This window comes from Poeciliopsis prolifica, unplaced genomic scaffold (genome assembly GCF_027474105.1).
Source record: "Poeciliopsis prolifica strain line A6 unplaced genomic scaffold, Auburn_PproV2 SCAFFOLD020, whole genome shotgun sequence".
Taxonomy (NCBI): domain Eukaryota; kingdom Metazoa; phylum Chordata; class Actinopteri; order Cyprinodontiformes; family Poeciliidae; genus Poeciliopsis; species Poeciliopsis prolifica.
Window position 1 is genome coordinate 4,867,895 of NW_026562395.1, and position 20,773 is coordinate 4,888,667.

General features: G+C 40.9%; 1 protein-coding gene across 2 annotated transcripts in view; it reads left to right on the forward strand.

Moving 5' to 3' along the window:
* nrxn3b (neurexin 3b) overlaps nt 1-20,773 on the forward strand; it is a 348,019-nt gene that overhangs the window by 137,571 nt on the left and 189,675 nt on the right. For both annotated transcript variants that reach the window (XM_055044125.1, XM_055044126.1), the window contains 7 exons: nt 1,967-2,086; nt 3,110-3,222; nt 3,325-3,593; nt 4,865-5,055; nt 5,148-5,321; nt 6,781-6,807; nt 9,475-9,594. In XM_055044125.1, the coding sequence (XP_054900100.1) occupies nt 1,967-2,086; nt 3,110-3,222; nt 3,325-3,593; nt 4,865-5,055; nt 5,148-5,321; nt 6,781-6,807; nt 9,475-9,594 (1,014 nt within the window). The remainder of the gene's footprint in view (nt 1-1,966; nt 2,087-3,109; nt 3,223-3,324; nt 3,594-4,864; nt 5,056-5,147; nt 5,322-6,780; nt 6,808-9,474; nt 9,595-20,773) is intronic.

Genomic DNA, 20,773 nt, shown 5'->3' on the forward strand with positions numbered 1-20,773 from the left:
CTTTTTTTGTTTGTTTTTTCCTCATCAGCCTTGTAATGACAGAAAGAGAGAGAAAAAATGAATAGACACAAGGGCATTCAGGAGAGTTTTCATTGAGACAACAGCTTGTTTATGTGGATGGATATGCATACAATAAAGCGAATGTGCACAGATTAGTCAAACGGACTTTCACATCCACTCGCCATTGACGTGAATGCCACCGACTTTGAGCGTTTAATGATTTATTTGTGCAGCGCACATTTCAGGGTCCTAATGATCACACAGCATACAACTTCAGTGATTATGGGAAGCCGTGAATTGAGTGGACTAATTTGAATTTCTCATGGCCTTTCTCTTATTAAGCCGCGCAGAGGAAAAATTACACATATAAGCTATAAGGCACGCAAAACCCAACGCTAAACCAACACGTAAGCAAGTTCGAGAAAAAGCACACAATTTTTCTTCTCAAAAATTACAGTCTTACTTAAAATTTCACATGGACTTCACAAAGTTTTAGTGCAGTTGATGTCAGGTTGGATCTAGAAGGTTAATGTTTATCTACTTTACAGGCCTGCTGAGAAGGTAGCTGAACTAGTTGAACTCGCCTTGTTTGGTTCACAGACTCATCTAAAACTGGTAGAATGGCGACACTTTGATAACCAGAGACGGACACACGTGATCTAAGAAAGTGCCGACCAACGGCGAAGCACCTTCAACAACTTGAAGGTCGACTAAAGTTTGCAGCTGCTCTGAGGCAATCCAAATGCATAGCAGAAAATAGCTTTAAGCTGCTAGATTAAACAGAGATAGAGGTAATTTAGCCGCAGTACCAAACAGTGCTTTTTGAAGCTCACAAACCTAAGAAGCCTGTCCAATTTTCCAGCGTACTGCTGTCGGACCTCGTTATGACAAATTATATTTGTGAGAGAGGTAGAATGGTGAAGTAGAACTACCTTAAAATTCTCCAATTTCACCTCAACTCAAGAAATATATGGTTGAGGTGTCTGGAAAGGCTCCAACCTCAACACCAGTGGGGTTGAAATTTAGGTCCATGGCAAGAAACCCAACAGCTTAATGAGTTTCTAACATAATTTATAACCATGCTAACAAAAAGTGAGCTGCCTCCCTACAAATAGCTATGAGACACTTATCCAGATATTTGACCCTTGCTTATTCAAGAGAATCCACAATGCATTCCGCTATGTCCATCCAACACTACATTTAGTATCGTCACTCCAACCTGGAATACAGACTGATTCCTATGCAGCTTTAAAACTCCCGAATGAGCACGACGTGTGTGAACTCCCACTGGAACTCTAAATTCTGATCATTGTTATTGGCGCAGATAGAAGCAAGCAGTTTGATTTTTCAGTACCATATCCGTAATAAATACCACTTTGAACCCGCAGACAACAACAACAAAGTGCATAATTACACAGAGCAAATTAAAGTCTTAAATTCTGGTGAAGGAATCTCTCTAGCCATCATTGCTGATAAAGATTTAAGAACTGGTTTCATTTTAATGCATCACCTCCAATAATCTGAGGGGAAAATGCCACAGCTGCTAGATGGAGCTGCATTGCCCCCTAGTGGCTTTAAGAGTTATCACTACACACCGTGAAAGGCCACTTTCTGTGAAGGTCTGGTATCTATAACTTTGGAAAATGCTAGTATAAAGGATAGAAACAAACAAACAAAAAATTGTTAGAATTCTTATAGTTGAGTGTTTGTGTGAGTAACATCAAATATTATTTTTCCTCTGTTGTCAAAAACAAAACCAAATCTTTGTTTTATGCCTGCAGTTGAAATCTAAAGTAGGAACAGCACTTGATGCGATTAGAAGAGGGAAAAAAATAAAATCTTAGACCCTGAAAGCCAGAACGCTCTATTAGTGAGTGATCTGTACTTCACATTTCTAAATGAAATATTTGGTTTTGCTTTTGCTTGTGCCATCCTCGTCCCTCCACTAACTGACCCTCATCTTCAGGCAAGGGCCCTGAGGTTCTTTATGCCGGACAAAAGCTCAACGACAATGAGTGGCACTCAGTGCGAGTGGTCCGCCGCGGTAAAAACTTCAAACTCATTGTGGACGACGACATGGCCGAAGGTATTGACGTTTCTCATGCTGTTCCTGATGTGCACGCTTCTGTGTGTGGTTTCCATTGTTTGAATATGTATTCTGTGGATGTGTAAAATTTGATCAGTTGCTGTTGGGAAACACATTTCTTCAAAAAATTTTTTTTTTTTTTTTTTTTTGCTACCGAAAAGTAACATTGCACAAATAAGACCAATGGAATGCCAGAACTCTACATTTCTCGTTTGCTTACTGCATGTTGTGGTTCACGGTAGAGTTAAAATACCGAGGAGTGAAACGTTGTCGGTGCAGAACAATATAGACATCAGCATCATAATCTCACTCACGGAATTTCAAGAAACCGTAAGAAAAATAATAAATTCATTGGTTTTATGTAAAATAAATAAAAGATGTGTGCACTACATCGTAATAAATGGTGACTATGGAAAAAATAAATATGATGGGATGATTAAGTTAAAGGTACAAGCCAGACTTACTTTGTAAAATCTGTGAAACACTGCAACACTGCTGCAAAGTGACCTTGGAAGTTTAAACAAAAGTCAGGCGATGCCAAGATCTAACAGTCAACTTGAAGGGTTTTTTTTTTCTCATCCCAGTTGATGTCCATCTTGCGCTGCGTTTTGGCAAAACAAACTGGGGTCTTCGTCCACCCTGGTTTATAAAAGTTGCAGGCGTTTAAATTCAAACATCTTTGGTTTATTGTTTTGTCTTCACAAGATGTCCTTAAAACTCTGGAGAGTGTTGTATGTTTATTTGAAGGTTAATTTCAGTATTTTTTTCTTCTGCATCCTGTTGATACAATGCTATAAGAAAAACAGAAAAATGGCTGACTTAGTTCGATGAAGCTTGCTTACTAATTGCTTGGTTGCTCTTTAATGTTTTTTGATTTATTAATTTTTTTTTACACATAAAATTTACAAAACATTTTCAGCATTCTTCATTTACAGATATAGATCGAAGAAATAAAGTGTATGTCGTCCTTTTCTCCCGCAGTTGACTCTTACTCAGATTCTGTTTTTCGCCGCCCTTCCTCAGGTCAGATGGCAGGTGACCACACCCGTCTGGAATTCAGCAACGTGGAAACGGGCATCTTGACCGAGAAACGTTTTGTTTCGTCGTCACCTTCCCCTTATATTGGCCACCTGCAGGTAATGAGGGTGAAACATTTGCGATCAGTTTTGTGTTTTTTTCCCCCTCATCGTATTCGAAACCTTCTCATTTATTGAAAATTCGGTGCGACCTCTCCCCAGAGCCTCAAGTTCAATGGTATGCAGTACATCGACATGTGCAAGAACGGCGACATCGATTTCTGCGAGCTCAACGCCCGCTTCGGCATGCGCTTCATCGTCGCCGATCCCGTCACTTTCAAGACCAAAGGCAGCTACCTGGGCTTGGCCACCCTGCAGGCGTACACCACCATGCACCTGTTCTTCCAGTTCAAAACCACCTCGCCCGACGGCTTCATCCTCTTCAACAGCGGAGATGGGAACGACTTTATCGCCGTGGAGCTGGTCAAAGGGTGAGTGGGATGGAAGTTTTATTGAGAAGCAACAGTACAGAAATAATAAACTGATTTTTAAAAAAAAAATCTTCATAGCTGTTGGTGGAGTCAGTTGAAATTTGACAGGGTTTGTCAGATCTTTGATCCTGAATTTCAAATGTTGAAGCGTCTAGATATCAACCAGCTACAATTAACTAGTTCTTATGTTCACATTAGTTTTACTAATAAGCAAACTTTAAAATATTAAAAATGTGCAAGTATACAGTGACTTGCAAAAATTGTTTTTCCAACTACAAACGTCAATCTTTTTAATTGAACAATGTAATGGATTAAGGACAAAGAACCTTTGGTCTTTACCATCCTTTATAATCCTAATTCTTGGAAATTGGAGCCTGTCTTTACAGTGATGACGTTGAACAATTTCACGTTTTCTGATGTCGCATCATAAACCCGCTTGAGCATGTCCGCGTGTTCAAGTGTAAAATTTCACATGCACATGTTGCCGGTTGCCTGGCTAGAAGATGGTAAGCATTCATCATGCAACTTTTATTCGAAATTAATGGAGAGGGAGCAATGCTGTAACGGGTGTTCTTCCAAAATTGTCTTTTTACTTCCATCCATCTTTTCATCAACTGTGATACACTTCACTGTTACTAATAGCTTAGGGGAATGTCTGTTGTCTTTCTAGGTTTGCATTTGTGCTCTTCCCATTCTGAGATGATGGATTGATTAAAGCCCTGTGACATATTTAAAGCTTGGATGTTGTTTTATAACCAAACTCTAATTTACACTTCAATGAAACTCTCTGTCTGTTGTGCTCATTAGTCCTTGTGATGATGTTTGTTCTCTGACAATCCTCTAAATGAATAATGTCTTCAAAGATTGACTTCCTAAGGCAATTGGTTGCAAAGGATTTTCTTTAGACCTATCACATGAAATGGTAACTATGCATACCCCTTTTCAGACTTTTATCAGTTAAAATAAAGCTTCAAACTGATATTTTTGCCACTTTACAATCATGCGTTACATCGTGTTGATCTATGACATGAACTGGGAATAAAATGCATTGAAGTTGTTGCTTATGACTTAAAGAAATTTCAAAAAGTTAAATACCACCTCAGTGGGTAATCCCTGATTTCTTTGTATTTTGCATCCAGAGAGCCAGGATTCCTTGTACTCTTTCAAAGTGGCCTTGATCAGCAGTTCTGCAGGCTTTCTGAAGTCCTTTCAAAGCTTGGCTGCTTTTCCACTCATTTTCCGCCCATCTGCTGCCGCCTCTCTCCTGCCAGGTTCATCCACTATGTGTTCGACCTGGGGAACGGGCCCAGCCTGCTGAAGGGAAACAGCGACAACCCGCTGAACGACAACCAGTGGCACAACGTGGTCATCACGCGCGATGCCTCCAACACACACACTCTCAAAGTAGACACCAAGTCAGTCACGCAGAATGTCAACGGGGCCAAAAACCTCGACCTTAAAGGTACAACATGGAGAAGCTGTGTCTCCCATCTCTTTGGTGACCATCCAGAATATGAAAAGTTAACCATGTGGTTCCATTTTGTGTCCCGTCAGGCGACCTGTTTGTTGGAGGCCTGGGACCCAACATGTATCAGAACCTCCCTAAGCTGGTGGTTTCCCGGGAAGGCTTCCAGGGCTGCTTGGCATCCGTAGATCTCAACGGGCGCCTGCCAGACCTCATCAACGACGCCCTGTTCCGCAGCGGGCATGTAGAGCGTGGCTGCGAAGGTACAAATTGTGTAATGTGCTAGTTTTCTTTTTTTTGATAGAGCAACATCCAGGCAAAATACTTGCTGGATATTTGACAACTCCTTAATCCTCTAGTTTCCCAGCACAGACTCAAGTTTTAGATATAGGTCATACATTTGAAATCGGCATTAGGTAGCTTTAGTTTTTGAAGCTTAATGTTAGTCTTAATGTTAGCCATATGGATGTGTTTAGGATAACTGTCTTGTTGAAACACCCAGTGATATCCAGACTACAACCATTTGACAGTGAGATGAAAGAAAAATTGGTCAGGATGTTCAGGAACAACCCAGAAACCGTCAAGGCTCAAGCTTAAAGGGGCAGTATTATGGAATCGACTTTGAGCTTGTCATACCATAATCAAAAAGTTGCTTTGATTCTTTTATGGATGTTTAAGGACTCATTTAATCTCCCATGGCAACCATTCTGGGTTATAAAACTGTCCAGCTGCAGTCTAACCCGAGCTTCCACCTCAACAACTCCCCCACTCAGCTCCTTCAGACTAGCCAGTAGTAATTAGCAAACACCTGGTGGAACTGCACCTCTAGTAAACTCATTATAACCCTCTGACGATGCTAGTAAAACCAGAGTTAACAGGAATGTTGTGATGACTTCCTGAAGGCCGAAAAGAGCTTGACTTTCTTAAAAAGACAAAGGCCCAATTTCAAGGCATTGAATTACAAAGTCAAATTTCTTTTTAAGTCATGTTTGATATGACCTATATAAAGCTGTAAAAAAAAAATTATTTGGCTGGAAAATGCATAACATTGCGCCCTTAACTTCAGCATTGACTAAGTTTGCACCAATCAGGAAATAAGCTCCAAAATCTGCACATTGTAGCACAGCTGTGATTTGCAAGTCTCTACACAAACTAAATGACCTCTGGGGAGATGTTCATAACCAATTGGGACAAAAATGAAGCTTTTTGTTTATTACGACAGGGATGATTTGTGATCAAATAGCCAACCAGAATATTATCAGGACCTTCCCCATGACTATAAAACATGCTGTTTCCTTTATCTTTATAAGAAATGCTTAACCAAATATTAAGAATTCAAACCGTTTAAATGGGGAGAATTTTAAACCTGAATTCAAACTACAATTCTTATCGTATAATTCATAAAAGTTGTGGTATGTAACTTTCTACAGCGGCATCTTCCACCAGAGTATTTGGTGGCTGTAGTGCCTTCTATTTTCTCTAGAGGGCAGTAGCAGGTTTTCATTAGGTCAGAGGAGCTTGCATTCAGAGATGCACACACATTTTCACATCTAACAGCAAAGCTCCTCTCCCGTTCTGCAAGGTTCCCCATGTTGTCTGAGGGGCAGGCGTGAGCAAGTTTTCTGACCTCTAACGATGCCGCTGCCTCACTAATCTTTTGCTCTTGTTTCCTGCTCTGCTCTGTTCTGTTTTGTTGTTTTTGTTCTTTCTGCGCCAACAAAGTTGGTTTCACCAAAGCCGACCTGCAAGGTAGAGGGTTCAACTCCGCCTCTCGAAGGCCAGCTCGCCTGAAAGGTTGCTGTGTGCAATGCATCGTGGGTGTCACCATGGCAATAACGTCTTCCAGGTGCTGCGGTGGGGGAACTTGCTCTCTGATGCGGAAAAATATAAATAAGCAGCGGATGGGGAAAAAAAATAGCAGGGGGGAAAAAGATAAAACTGCTAAATGAACGTTTTGCAGCATCTTGAAAAAGTATTTGGACCCCTGGAACTTTTGCACGTGTTACGTTGCGACCATCTTAATGCGTTTTATTCTGATTTTATATGATAAAGTAATACATATGCACAGTGGTAAAAAGAGACACGCTTTTTAACTGTGGCTGGCAAACATATACCTCCTCATTTACTCTGATGACTCCAAATAAAATCCTGCACAGCAATCCACTTCAGGAGTCGCTTTTGTGAGCAGACGTCATGAAGACCAAGAAACACAGCAGACACGTCAGGAAAAAAGCTTAAACAAGGGCGAGCTTGTACTAATATTTCAGATTCAAATTTCAAAAAATACTTTTTTGATTCCAAATGTAAATTAAATGTCGCTGCGACTCATTTAATTAAAGAGATATTGTTGCTGGTGATAGCCCCACAAACACAAATACAGTTTTGCACGTTTTAAACATCAATAATTGGAAATTATAGTTATTGTGGCAATGTAAGAAATATGTCAAGATAAATGATAAACTGTACAATGAATGCCCAACAGTAAGAGTTCAATCTAAATGAAAGTATTTCGAGATCTCCAATCAAAGTGGGAGAAAGTGTTGACAAGTAATTCTCAAGTGTTCCACGGTTCTAGCCTTTGGAGAAGAGTGACAAAAAGAAGTTGATTTCGATTGATGCATGCAGGCCAAAATCTGGAGTAAAACCTTCCTGCAAGAGGACCACAAAACTATGATGCCACAGCTATGATGGGATGATTTAATTCGGCACCTATTTGGGTGTTAGAATAGCCTAGTTCAAGTCCATGACAATATTTTAAACATGATTTTCTGGTGGGAGTAAATTTACAGAGAAAAAAAGTGACAAGAATATGACTCAACATTTCCAGCTTCAATAACAGCGAAAGGTTCCATAAGGAATGTGAAATATGTATTTATATTGTGACAAACATGCGGAAACCCTCAGAGTGTGAATACTTTTTGGCACTGTAGATACACGTTAATCGCAGCCAAACGCCACGCCGCAGAGGCTGCAGACCAGAACCCCCACTGTGCCGCTGCAGCGTCAAGCTTCTGGCTTTAAAAATCAATCACGTCTCCTACGCGAAAGCTTTTTTGTTTTTTTTTCCGTTCTCAAGAGAGCGAGTCTCCTCCTACTCCACCACTGGAATGCACACATTCCATTTGCCTTGATATGAACACTGTACATAAATGTGCACAGCGCTCGGGATGCCTGGTTGACCACCATTACAGTACATTACACAGTAAATGCACTTTCAGCTGGCGAACTTGCTCTGTTTATTTATTTATTTTTTTGCCACTTAAAATGTCCTTTTCTCTTCACGTCGTCTCGCACAAGACAACTGCTCTTAAACAAAGTTTACTTGCATTTGTCTGTTATCTCTTTATTTACTTATCTGTAGTTTGTTTTGTTTACTTGAGCTTGTTTCCTCCTGTATCTTGTTATTAAAGGGGATTACTGTCGAGGTTTCTTCTCCTTTGTCTGTGCAGACTCTTAATGCCGGATTGTTTATCTCGTTATCTATGCAGTGCACTCGTCCTTATCTGCATTCCCTCGCTCTATAGAAGTATTCAAAAGTGAGAGCTATGTGTGGTGTGAGGAATAGCAAACACACATCCAGTTTGACTTTGAATACCCTCCTCGATTCTCGTCTGGCTCTGGTGCATACTTCTTCCAGATATGCGCCATGTGTTATTAAGTGCTTCATGTTCGTTTCTTTCCTCCTCATGACTTCCGTCTGTCTGGTGGATCTAGTGCTCATCTTGTACTCTGACACTGATGTTTAGAAATGTAACCCACGGCCTGTTTTTGGCTGGGTTTTCTATATGGCTATTGTTAACATTATTTTTTTTTTTTAACCTGTTTGAGTCTTGTCTTGCTTGTTCGCAGAGGGAATGCAGCGTTTAGAAGTTTTACCCTGATAAAACTTTCCCGAACCATGTCGGAATGTTGAAAACGTTGCATGCGGGGGTCTCTGGCTCACTTGCTGTTTCAAAAGGAAAAGAGAGAATGAAACCGGAGGACGTCGACAGTGCCGTCACACCGGCCGGCCGACCCGTCTGCAGCGGCAACTCTTCAGTGCAACCCTTCTTTGCTCGCTCTCAAGTCCGGATTCGCTATAGTCACGTCGCAGTGTACGCTTCAGCTCGTTCTGCTTAAAGAGCATGCTGCGGTGCAACCTGGCGCCTTTCCATTGACGTGCCAGCACGATTGCAGCAGCTTCGTCCGGCATGAGGCGGGATTCCTGAGACAGCCTTTAACCGATCTATACTCGGGTCAGGCTTCCTGTGGCGGCACTGTCTGCTCCTCCTGAGTAGTGTAGCTGTCTCTCTTGAGTGCATATCTTCTGCATGGGTCCTTCTCTCTTTAGGCTCAATAGCTGCCTTCACCGTTGCCTGACTGCACACCGGTGGTATCTATTTTCTTTCTCTCTCTCTTTGTCTCTCGCCTCTTTAGGTCCGAGTACGACCTGCCAGGATGATTCGTGCGCCAACATGGGCGTGTGCATCCAGCAGTGGGAGAACTTCACCTGCGACTGCTCCATGACGTCGTACACAGGCACCCACTGCAACGACCGTGAGTGCTGTTCGCTCTCCCAGTTCGGCTTTTAATTTCTTTTGCAGAGAAAACCTTTGGCAAGATGACTAATGCTCCACTTATTAACCCTCCTGCGGCCTTAGCGCAACTCTCAGGAGGAGCGCGGTAAATGTCACGGTCTGGCCATGGGGAAGCCGTGGAGGTGTCCCATTGGACCGTCAGTTCCCGAAGCCACACATTTAAAAGAATGGACAAAACCCAAGAAAAGCGCACAAGTGAAAAACTTGTGGGGTTCACGTGACCCCATCTCTTTATTCCGCAGAAGAATTTTAACCAGCAAACGGTGGACCAGATTAGTAATTTCATAAAGTTTCATAAAGTTATTCATAGTGCAACGCACAGGCTTGCACGCAGGCAACTACTGTATATAATAACTGCTGAGCAGGGTTTATGATGTCTGCTACTGAACCCTGGTTGGGAAAAATCTCCCAAAAGTTTTTTTTCATATTTATCCCAAATTTATTTCGCAACGTCCAGAGAAAGATTGGTAACTTTTGCTCAAGCCCATCATATTTTGGAGCATTAGAGCACATTAATTAGGAGAAATGTCACAAAAACTTTGCAAGATCCTTCCAATATGTTGTGGTAAGGGAAAATTCAGCCATCATTCGCAAACTATGCACGGACTTTTGCTAATCCTCTCAACTTTTCCATAAATCTGACCAATTACTTTAGTTTTTTTCTGTGCTTCTTTCTTTTCTAACTCGGCTGAGTTTTGACCAATCCTCTTATCCCCAATTGTTAATTTACCCTCCTGTTTCATGTCTCTTGAAAGCCAATCTGTCTACATGGTTACTATTTCGAGATGTGCTGTAGGATGAGCCCACGCCCGTTGTGTTCCCTGCTCTTCTTTCCTCCATAAAAACTGTCTAACCGGTTGTTCAGATTGTTTAGATGCATTATTGTGATTTCGTGAGCTGTCTTTAAACGCACCGTGAGTGTGTACATGCTGTGTTGCACCGCAGGAGAGACCTGCTGCTGAGCCGAACTGAACTGGCCCGAGTCACGCTCAACAACTAGCCAGAGCCGAAAGGCAAACGAAACTATACTGAGTTTTCTTCCAAACAAGCTGTGCAAGTTGAGTAATGCTGCTGAATGTAGATAATACTGGCTAAATGATGATTAGTTAGTCAGTTCCACTGTACTCTATCATATTAGGCTTGTTAAGAAGACTGATGTTGTTGTTACCTATTTCAGATCCCTTGTTAGTGAGTTATTGCCAGGAATAAACAATCCTCTTTCATTTCTGTACAGAAGTTGTGCTCACTGCTCGGCTTTCCGCGTATTTAAAAGAAATCTTTATAGTCACACTAGAAAGAGCAAATAGTCAGGTCAGAGACATTAGACCAGAGGGCAGAAGCAGGATGAGGATGCCGGGTTTCATCAGGCATGGAGGGATCATTACTGATGAGAAAAAGAGAAGGAAGAGGAAGGTAGCGTGCAGCAATTTCAACTTTTATGTAAAAACCCATTAAGACAACAATAAAGCATTAAAAAATTGCAACTTTGACCGCAGTGTTGCAATTTGCGATCAATATCAGCAGGGAATATTATTCGACAATTCTGTCAGAAGCACAAGACCGCCATTACTGTAAGGTTCAAGGGAGAGTTTTGCATCTCGAGAATCTTTTAAACAGCAAAGTTAGACAAAACACACACAGTCACTGGTTGAGATCAACCGTGTCTGCAGCTAGATGCAGGTTTTTCTGGCGCTTGTGGCTAAGACGGGTAGATCAGACAGGAAGTGGGCAGAGATAAAATGGGTGAAGACGTGCAACAAAGGACTTGATAGGTAATCAAACCCCAGACGACAACTAATATGTGGGAGCTGCTCAACGTCTGCACAATGCGCCTCCCCAGATGCTGGGCTCTCCTGCAGAATCCTACAAAACTTTTGAGAGAACAAGCAAATGTTCCTTTGACTTTTTTTCCCCCCCTCCGATATCGCTTGTGGGGCTTCAGCCCTCCTAAGTGGTAAGAGCCACATTTTCATCTCCATAACCCGCTCCAAGGCTTGCTCACTAACACTTATTGGTCTCATTTGTCATATTTTTTTCATATTTAAAAGAAAATGCCTCGTATTTCTGTTCCCCGGGGTGTCAAGCGTCAAAGCTTCACGTTTCAGAGTGGCATTCGGTGCTCGATGATGCTCAGCCGTCTTCTACTAAATGTCTATCACAGCAGATGCAAAAGTGTGACCGTGGGTGTCTGAGCGCGCGCGTGTATGTGTGGGTGAGCTCGGCTCTCTTATCCCCTTGACGACTGGGGACTCCCCCTCGGTAATCACGCTTGGCGGTCTTTCATTTAGAGTTTAATAGAGGGGGCACGGTGCTGCCGGGCCCCGACTAATGAGGTGGTAGAGGCTGTTAGCGGAGCTGCTATCTGTGAGCGCCGGCCTCCGCTAATCATCCAGACCTTTCTTGTGTCAGGGACGGCTGCTGGGTGCGACTTTATATCGCTTAAATATTTTTTTTTTCTCTGTCTCTCTCTCTCTCCCTCTTTCTAGTCATCTTCACTTTACCCTCTTTATCTGATGTTGTTTTTATTGGACTTCCACACAGACAGAGTAAGTGACTGCAGCTCTAGCATGATGTTCGGAACAGAATGTTAATTACTGGTGAAGCCTTCATTAATTCATTAATCAGTGGTGGCATAGAAAGTGGTTTCATTGATTTCAAACCAACACAAACAAACACATCTCTTCTTGAAATGCAGAAGCTGAGACTTGTTAATTTCCCCTCTTTGTGACACTGCAGCTATACATCTTACTTCTCGCTTTTTTGCTACTAGAAAAGGATGGTACAGCATAGAGTCAACATAAATCTCATGCATGCCGGAGCTGAGTTACCCTGGATTCAAGCAAACCTCCTGAGCCGACTCGGCTCTCGAGCTTGCAATGTTCTTTCTTTTGCCACCAGATGGCAGTAAAGGCACAAGCAAGACCACACACTGGTCTGCTGGGAGAAAATGAGATGCAATTCCCCAAGCATGAAATCAGCTTCCCGGTTCTTCTCCTGCTTTTTGCCTCTTGTTGCTCCCTCATTGTTTTACATCCCTCCCCTCCTCATCCCTCCATTCTATATAAACCAATTGCATTTTCAACAACTACACTTGATGATCATTTGAAAAAAAAAAAAGATGGCAATTTCCTGAGTGATGCAAACTTCAGTGTCGGCTTTATTTGCCATCAGTTTTACTGCTCGGTTGAAGTTGCTTGATTAAAAAGAAAAAGAAAAGAAAAAAAAAAGGTGTGTGCACTCAGTGCGACTGTGTGACTTCTTTCATTCGGCGAGGACATCTGCTGAGGGAGAGTTTCTAATTAACAATGTGGAAATGGAGCTTCTGCCGCTGTATCTCTCGGCCTTTCTCCCTCTGATGGCTGGCAGCAAATATCAGTAATTGTCTCCCTCTCTGACTCCGACATTGTCCACAACGAAAGGAACTCAGTTAAAGGGAAAGTGAACTCTTCTGCCAGTTATGCCGCTCCGAGTTTGATTGGTTTGAGCGGTTGAGCCTTTGCAGCGAGGAGGGAATGTAAAAAGCATCTCGGCAGGAAAAAATCATATATTCACCCCCGGTTCGTTCTCGCGCACCTCACTGAAACGCAAAGAGCATTCACTGGGATCTCTGCAGCAAACGGCAGGGAAGTGGGGGGGCATTTTTTGGCGTTGCCGCAATGAAACAAGCGGGAGAGTACTTGCCGTTTCTATCCCATTTTGGTTCTGGCACAGCGTTGTGCTCGTTTCTGCCTCCTTTTCCCCTCCTCTTCTTTATGACAGCATTCATTAATGCCACCGAGTTTTCGTTTTTGACTGCGAGGCCATCAAAGCTTTGGGCCACTTGGATGCTCCGAAGCTACAACAATTACCCGGCTTATGTAACGGAATTATCTACGCAAAGGTCACCGAGTCATGTGTGTGGTAAACAGAACGAAGACAGAGGGGAAGGGGCGGGCGGCGCGAGACAGAACCCTGCTCTCCTCTCGGTTTGATGCTGACATCAGTAATTGCACAGATAGATTTTTTTGGAAGTGAATGAATTTCTCTGTCAGCACGATTCCAGCAGCAACCCTCTGCTCCTGCTTAACCCAACGGCCGTGATTTATTTTCCAAGGCGTGCTCAGAGGGCTGTAACCATATCTGGCTAACTGCTTACATAAATGACAACACAGCAGTGGCAGCATTGCTCCTTTCACTGCTGGGCAGCAAGGAGGGAAATATCCATGGTGTACTCATCTCTTGTTATGCAGCAAAAAAAAAAAGGAGAAAGAACTGGAAAAGGGAGAAACAGAAATGGTCAGGCTGTGTTGTTCAGAGCAGACAGTCCAAGATAATTCCACTGACATCCAAGCCCCCAATTTTTTATTTTTTTATTTTTATACCAAAGTGGCTGCTTCACCCCATTGAACCAGGAGGATATACACACACGCGCGCACACACACCCACACACACGTGCACAAACACCCCCCCCCACACACACACACGCATACACACACACACCCCAACACACACCCACACACACAGACGCACACCCACACACACGCGCGCACATCCACACACACACACGCATACACACACATACCCCAACACACACACACACACACACACAGACAGGTGAACATACCCTCCTGTGCAGTTTGCGGTGATAAAATGGTGATAAAAAAAACAAAAAGAATATATATATATATATATATATATATATATATATATATATATATATATATATATATATATATATATATATATATATATATATATATATATTATATGTGACAGCTTCCCCTTTATGCCCGTCCCATCATACACACAGAGGAGGCCAGTTGGTTGAATTTTCTGTAATAACTGTAATAAATGGTCAACACAAATTAGCACAGTGAGCTCCACTACTGGTCCATCAGCTCTCCGCATACATAGTAGAGCGCTGAACAGACTGCCTCACAAACAATCATTACAATCTGGCTTAACAACATATTTTTCTAACAAATGATCGTATAGTGATATTTGATTATTAATACTTCTTTAAAATTAATTTAACACAATCTGGTCTATCTCCTATAAATAAATAAATAAAAAATAGACAGACAACAGTCAAATTTAACTAATAAACTAACAGTAACTTCTAACTGAAACAGGGAACAAACAAACTGACAAGCTGGTAAATACAGCAAACCGACAATACAACAGACAAACCGACAACTCAACTGAAGAAAAACTGACAAACATAACTGACAAAATAAATTACTAATAAATAATATAACATAATTACCTGTAATAAATGGTCAACACAAATTAGCACAGTGAGCTCCACTACTGGTCCACGTCAGTCTTTGAGCACATCTACTATGACTGTTCAGAAAAGAACTGGATTTAGTGACTTACCATAGTAGAGCGCTGAACAGACTGCGTGGAATTTACGGTTTAGCTTTCTATTTATAGGCAACCAGTAGGGGGCGCCAAAAATCATTCATCACATGGTAATTACAAAACATATTTTAGCAAGAATTTCATCTTAATACCCGTTACACACACACACACATATATATATATATATATATATATATATATATATATATATAATATATATATATATATATATATATATATATATATATATATATATATATATACATTGTTGAAATAGAATTTCAAAAGTAGCACAATAGTACACAAGCTAACTTTTACGTTAAGATAAACTTAGATACAAATCCAAACTATATATATATATATATATATATATATATATATATTATATATATATATATATATATATATATATATATATATATATATTATTTCTGTAGGATTTTGTTTTGTTATTTAATGCAACCAGCAAATTAGTTTATATTTTAATTTTGAGTTTTCTTGTGATACCAGAAAACGCCAGCAGGTGGCTTGTGAGTTACACTCTGGTTTAGACAGCAGAAAAATTAGAAGAGGAAGATAAATCGTAGCTGGCTGTAGGACGTTGTGCTGAATTATTGTATGCTAAAAGATAAATCTTGATAAATTCCGACAACGGTTAATAGAAAAAGAATATACGTGACCTGATCCCTGGCAGTAAAAAACATTTTTACTGTGATTTTCTCTGGTGAGTGTTGTAATGTATTTTTGCAACCGAAGTTAAGATAATGCTAACTGGCGTCACAGGCATTACTGTTCATATGTTCCGACCAGGAAGAAAAGAGAAACATAAAAAACCAATCGGAGAAACGGGAGATTAAAATGATTTTCACTGTATTGCATTTTTGTTATGTACAAATTTATAATGGGTCGCATACAGTGTGATGTTTGTTTGGCAAGCTTGCCATTGTTGAAATAGAATTTCAAAAGTAGCACAATAGTACACAAGCTAACTTTTACGTTAAGATAAACTTAGATACAAATCCAAACTAAGACAACTAACTGGTGACTCTCTGAACTTACATAAATTTCTAATCAGAAAGCAGTCTTATACTCCCTAAGGAGCATTTCAGACAGGGAGTGTATTGGCTATCAGGGCAATAAATTCTTTACTCAGGGTTGAATAGTTCAGGCAAACATTAAAAACTATAGAAGTCCTTTACAACATATAATCAAACATATTGGTATATTTCTTGAAGCATTAAAAAGCATGTTTTAAATTAGTTAGTTTTAGATCCAAACTTCTAGTTAGTATTAAGCAATAGATTTTGTGCGAATTTGTTTTAAATACCAACTGGTTTCTTGTTGAAGCATTTTGAGGCAGAGATAACGTTCCAGAGGCACGCCGTAAATCAGTCTGGCCAGGAGGCTGGTACGAGAAGAGCTGGGTGTTTCAGTAGGTCTCAGAGGTAATAAAATTAACATTTAAGACAGCCCACACAAAGGAAAAATCACACCTCCTAAAGGATATATTTAAATGAGGGGAATACACATTCTTATAAAATGTTTTGTTTTACAGCAGAAGTTCAAATCTCTTTGTGCTGAGTGAGAGATTCCCAAAGGGTGCATCTTTTGTTTGTTTTCATTTCCCTTTCAACTCAGTTTCTGTTTTGTCATGTCTTGGACTTGTGATAATCTAGGTGAGATGCTTATTGTAACATTCTTCTTGCATTGATTTTCTCTGATAAAACTCTGGATATCTGAAGTCAGCTGTCGTACGATTGCTCTTTCTCACTGCACAGACACAGGAATTCGGGATCAGAGGAATGAATTAACGAGCTAAATCAAGTTATTCCTCTTTTTAATTCTTAACACCATTAGTTGAATATTATTTTTGTGATAAACGGAATTTATTGCTTCCTGCATACTTTTGTATTTTAATAGTTAATTAAGATCTATATATATGCAGGTTGGGTTTTTTTTTTAGAACCACATTCAAGTTGGAAGATTGTCCAGCTGTACAGCATCGCAGGCCTGGATTGGATTGCTGAGCTCCAGGTTTCAACCCAAGACCTCGGACTGCTGGATCCGCTGCCTACTTTGCACTGGATAAGATAAAATTTTGGATCCAAAGAAACACATGGCTGTTTAACTAAGACTTGACTGACTGACCTAAATTGCAATTTCTGAACTAAAAAAGCTTCTAAAGGAAGGAACTGAACAATAAGGAATCTGAACTAAAAGAAACTACACTACCTGTTATAACAAGGGTGGACACTTTATGTTGAAACATAAATTGTACAATAATATTCTCCTTAATTTTGTATTAAACAGTCTGTTCATTATTCTTGATATGGTTGTTTGTGCTCATTGTCCTCCTTTTTGAACTTAGAAAGATAGACTAACTGTAACTTCAACATTGAAATCTAAGTTTTCTCAACTTATCTATTCGTAAGTTACACTAGTTGGTTACATAATCGAGATGGAGGCTCCGTTTAGATTCATTTTCCAAACGCTTTCCAAATGTAAATTCCCCCCGCTATTAGCAAGCCTGCCCCTAAAGCTGCTCCAATTCCTAATGTTACCTGCTTTAGAAATTGGCTCTCTTCTTTTTTCTTATCCTTCTGTTGGGCCGTCTCTGAGTCTTTCGGGATTTTCTTCACCTCCTTCTGTTGGGCTGTCTCTGAGTTTTTTGGGATTTTCTTCACCTCCTTCTGTTGGGCCGTCTCTGACGTTTTCGGGATTTCCTTCACCTCCTTTGGTTTTCCCGTCTGTGCCTCTTTCTTGAGTTTCATCACTTCTCTATATAAGTTGTCTAGCTGGTTTTCCAGCTGCTGCATTGTGCCCATAATGTCCACTGCTCTATCAACTCTACGTATTAATTGGAAATTGGCCTCTTCCAATAGTAGGTGAAGTAAATTAATTTTCTTAACTTTGTATTTGTCGGCACATAGCAACCTGATGTCCAGTTGTTGAAAGTTGTGTACGTCTTCTGCTGCTTTCCAAAGTCTTGTTCTCACACATTCCATGTAAAAATGGTCTTCTGAAAGGGGATTCTCAGGGCCTTGTGCTAAACTGTCAGGGGACATTTTGTCTTGATCTTTCAAAATAAATTTTATTTCAAAGACATTATCAATTAACCTATCCAACTGTCTATATATTTCCATGTCCGTTCTTCTCTCGTCCTCTGACATGTTGAAATGTTGAAATGTCTCCTCCATTTCTCTTTCTGTCTCTATATCGCTCCTGAGTTTCATCACTTCCCTCCTAACGTATTTGATCTCGTTGTCGAGATTTTCCAATTTCCGCACGGTCTTCACCGCTCTATTAAGTCTGGAATTTAAACTTAACTTGCCCTCTTCAAGTGATTCCTGAATTGTTTCAATCTTTCTAATTGAATATTTATCCATTGAGCTGATGTCCAGCTGTTGCAGTTTGTTTGTGTATTCTGCTGCTCTCCAAAGTCTTGCTTCTAAAGCGATGATATCAAAATGGTCATGTGGAACAAGATCCTCTACTCCTTGAACTGTATCATCAGCAGCACGCACTTTGTTTTGATTCAAAATTAATCTAATTTCACTGACATTATGACTTAACTTGTCCAACTCAGTGTTAATTTCACTCAAGTTTTTCTCCATTTCCGTCATAGTTTGTCTGTTTGAACACACGCCTGGAATGTTTGAACTCTTCACTGACTCAATGTGTCTTGTGATGAACTTATATTCAAGAATGCAGAGTTGTGATGTAAAGCAGAAAAGCGTGATGTCACAAATTGATGTCAGAGCCTCAGTAGATCAAAGGGCAAACTCATTAAGTTTGAATGAAAACATATTTATTTTTACATATTTTTTAGTGAACCCAAATTTATCTACAGCAACTTAGACCAGCTGTAAAGTTGTTTATGCGTGGTTTTGGTCACGGCTTTAAGGAAATGTTAACAGATGTATCAATATTGCATTGAAGAAATCTCAAAACTTAACACATGATCCGTTTTTCCGAGAGCTCCATCTTTTCTGTCCTCTTTCGTTTCTCCGCTCTCTGAAAAATATCTGGTTGATTCTCATTAGCGTCTCATTACTACGCTCTGCTGAAGCAGACGTCAGCAGCCGGCCAGAAGGTGGCGCTGGTCCATGTGGAGGAACTGCCTCCGTTTCCTGTCGAGCCTCTGCAGCAGGAGCTCAGAAAGTATCTGAACGCTAAAGGTAGAGAGAGCCACTGCACGCTGACACACACACGCACACACACCCACACGCAGGCAGCAGGCGGTTTGGCATGACGTCAGGGTTGAGTGAGGGTTTCTGAGGATAAACAAACCGTATACTCACCCATCCAAACATGTACACACTCCCTTTGTGGCGATGGAGAGGATAGCTTATGAATATTGAAGGAATTTTCATTGAAGCGGTGAATAATTTACCCGGCTGTCTCTGTAAAAAGGGATTAAGTAGCTGGAGCTGGCTGGAACTGGCCAGCCAGGTGTTGAGTCCAGGCTCGCTTGGCTGCAGAGCGACCCTGGACATCTATGAATCTGGCTCGTTGTCAGCTGGACACAGATGTTGGCGGGTTTTTTTTTTAGACGATAGTTTTACCAACAAAAAAACAAAACTGCCTTCTCAAGTAGCAGATGCAATTACAAGGTCAAGCGTTTGAGAGGAAAATAAGCAGTGGTTGTCTTCAGCTTTTTGGAGAATCTGAAAGGAGCAGTGTTATGTAAAACTGACTTTTTTAACTTCATATTTTGTTGTAATGTTATTCCCTCACGAAAAAAAATACATGCCAGGGGTGTTGCCCCGATTCTTTCACGCATGTTTGAGAAATCCTTTTATTTCCCATGACAACCACTCAGGTGCGCAAAATGCCAGGCTGGACCTAAAGGATGAAGCTCCTCCTCTGAGTTGGAGGTTTCCAATCTAACAAGCTTCTGCGTCACAGAGCAACCCTCCTTTCACCTCCGCTACTGAGCTCCTTCAGACTAGCCAACAGCAATTAGCAAACATCTGGTGCAACTGAATATTTGCTAAAATAATGATATGAGCTACGTAATGAGTGCAAAGCTGGTTAAAAAGGTTTCTAAAGGGATAATAGATGTTATGACTTAGTGTCAGAAAGAGCAGGAGTTTATTAAAAGATCAGAGGCCCACTTTGAGTTCTTTTAAGTTGTATTTTGATATCATCTGAAGGTAACGTAGTTTCTTATTGCGCCATAAAATGGCTCTACATGCCTGGAAAATACATAACAGTGCCCCTTAAGTAACCTTTTCCAAAAGGCCCTTTTAAGTAACCTTTTCCAAAAGCACACTTATAAGTAGAGCAAGTCCCTATAGATACCACAGGTTGATCAAAAAGTGTTCCATAGAGGATGATATATCCTCAGGGCATAGCTTATCCCAAAAGAACACTTGGAAACAGTCATGCTCCCTTTTGGCACAATACTTCTTATGATGTATTGAGCAGTGCAAATGATGTGCGCCGTCTCCCCATCACTACCCACCAAATCTCCACTCAAAACCACATGATATTCTCAATTATTGTTACCGTACAGCTCTTCCCCTGCTGTCTTTATAGCTGAACGCAATTTGACTGCTGTTTGCCTCTCGGCAGAATGTGAGTCTCTAGGTGGCGGAGACCCTCTGGAAAGGACGATGGCGTCGGGCGCGGCAGGAGATCTGTGGTCACGGAACGACAGATGGCGAAATCGTATTTGAGGATAAGCTTTCAAAGTTTATTGTCTCTGAAATGAGAACACTGGCCAATGGTGAAATTGTTTTGCTGGGCATGTGGGTCAGACGACGGATGAGTGTTTAAAATATGCGAGCAAG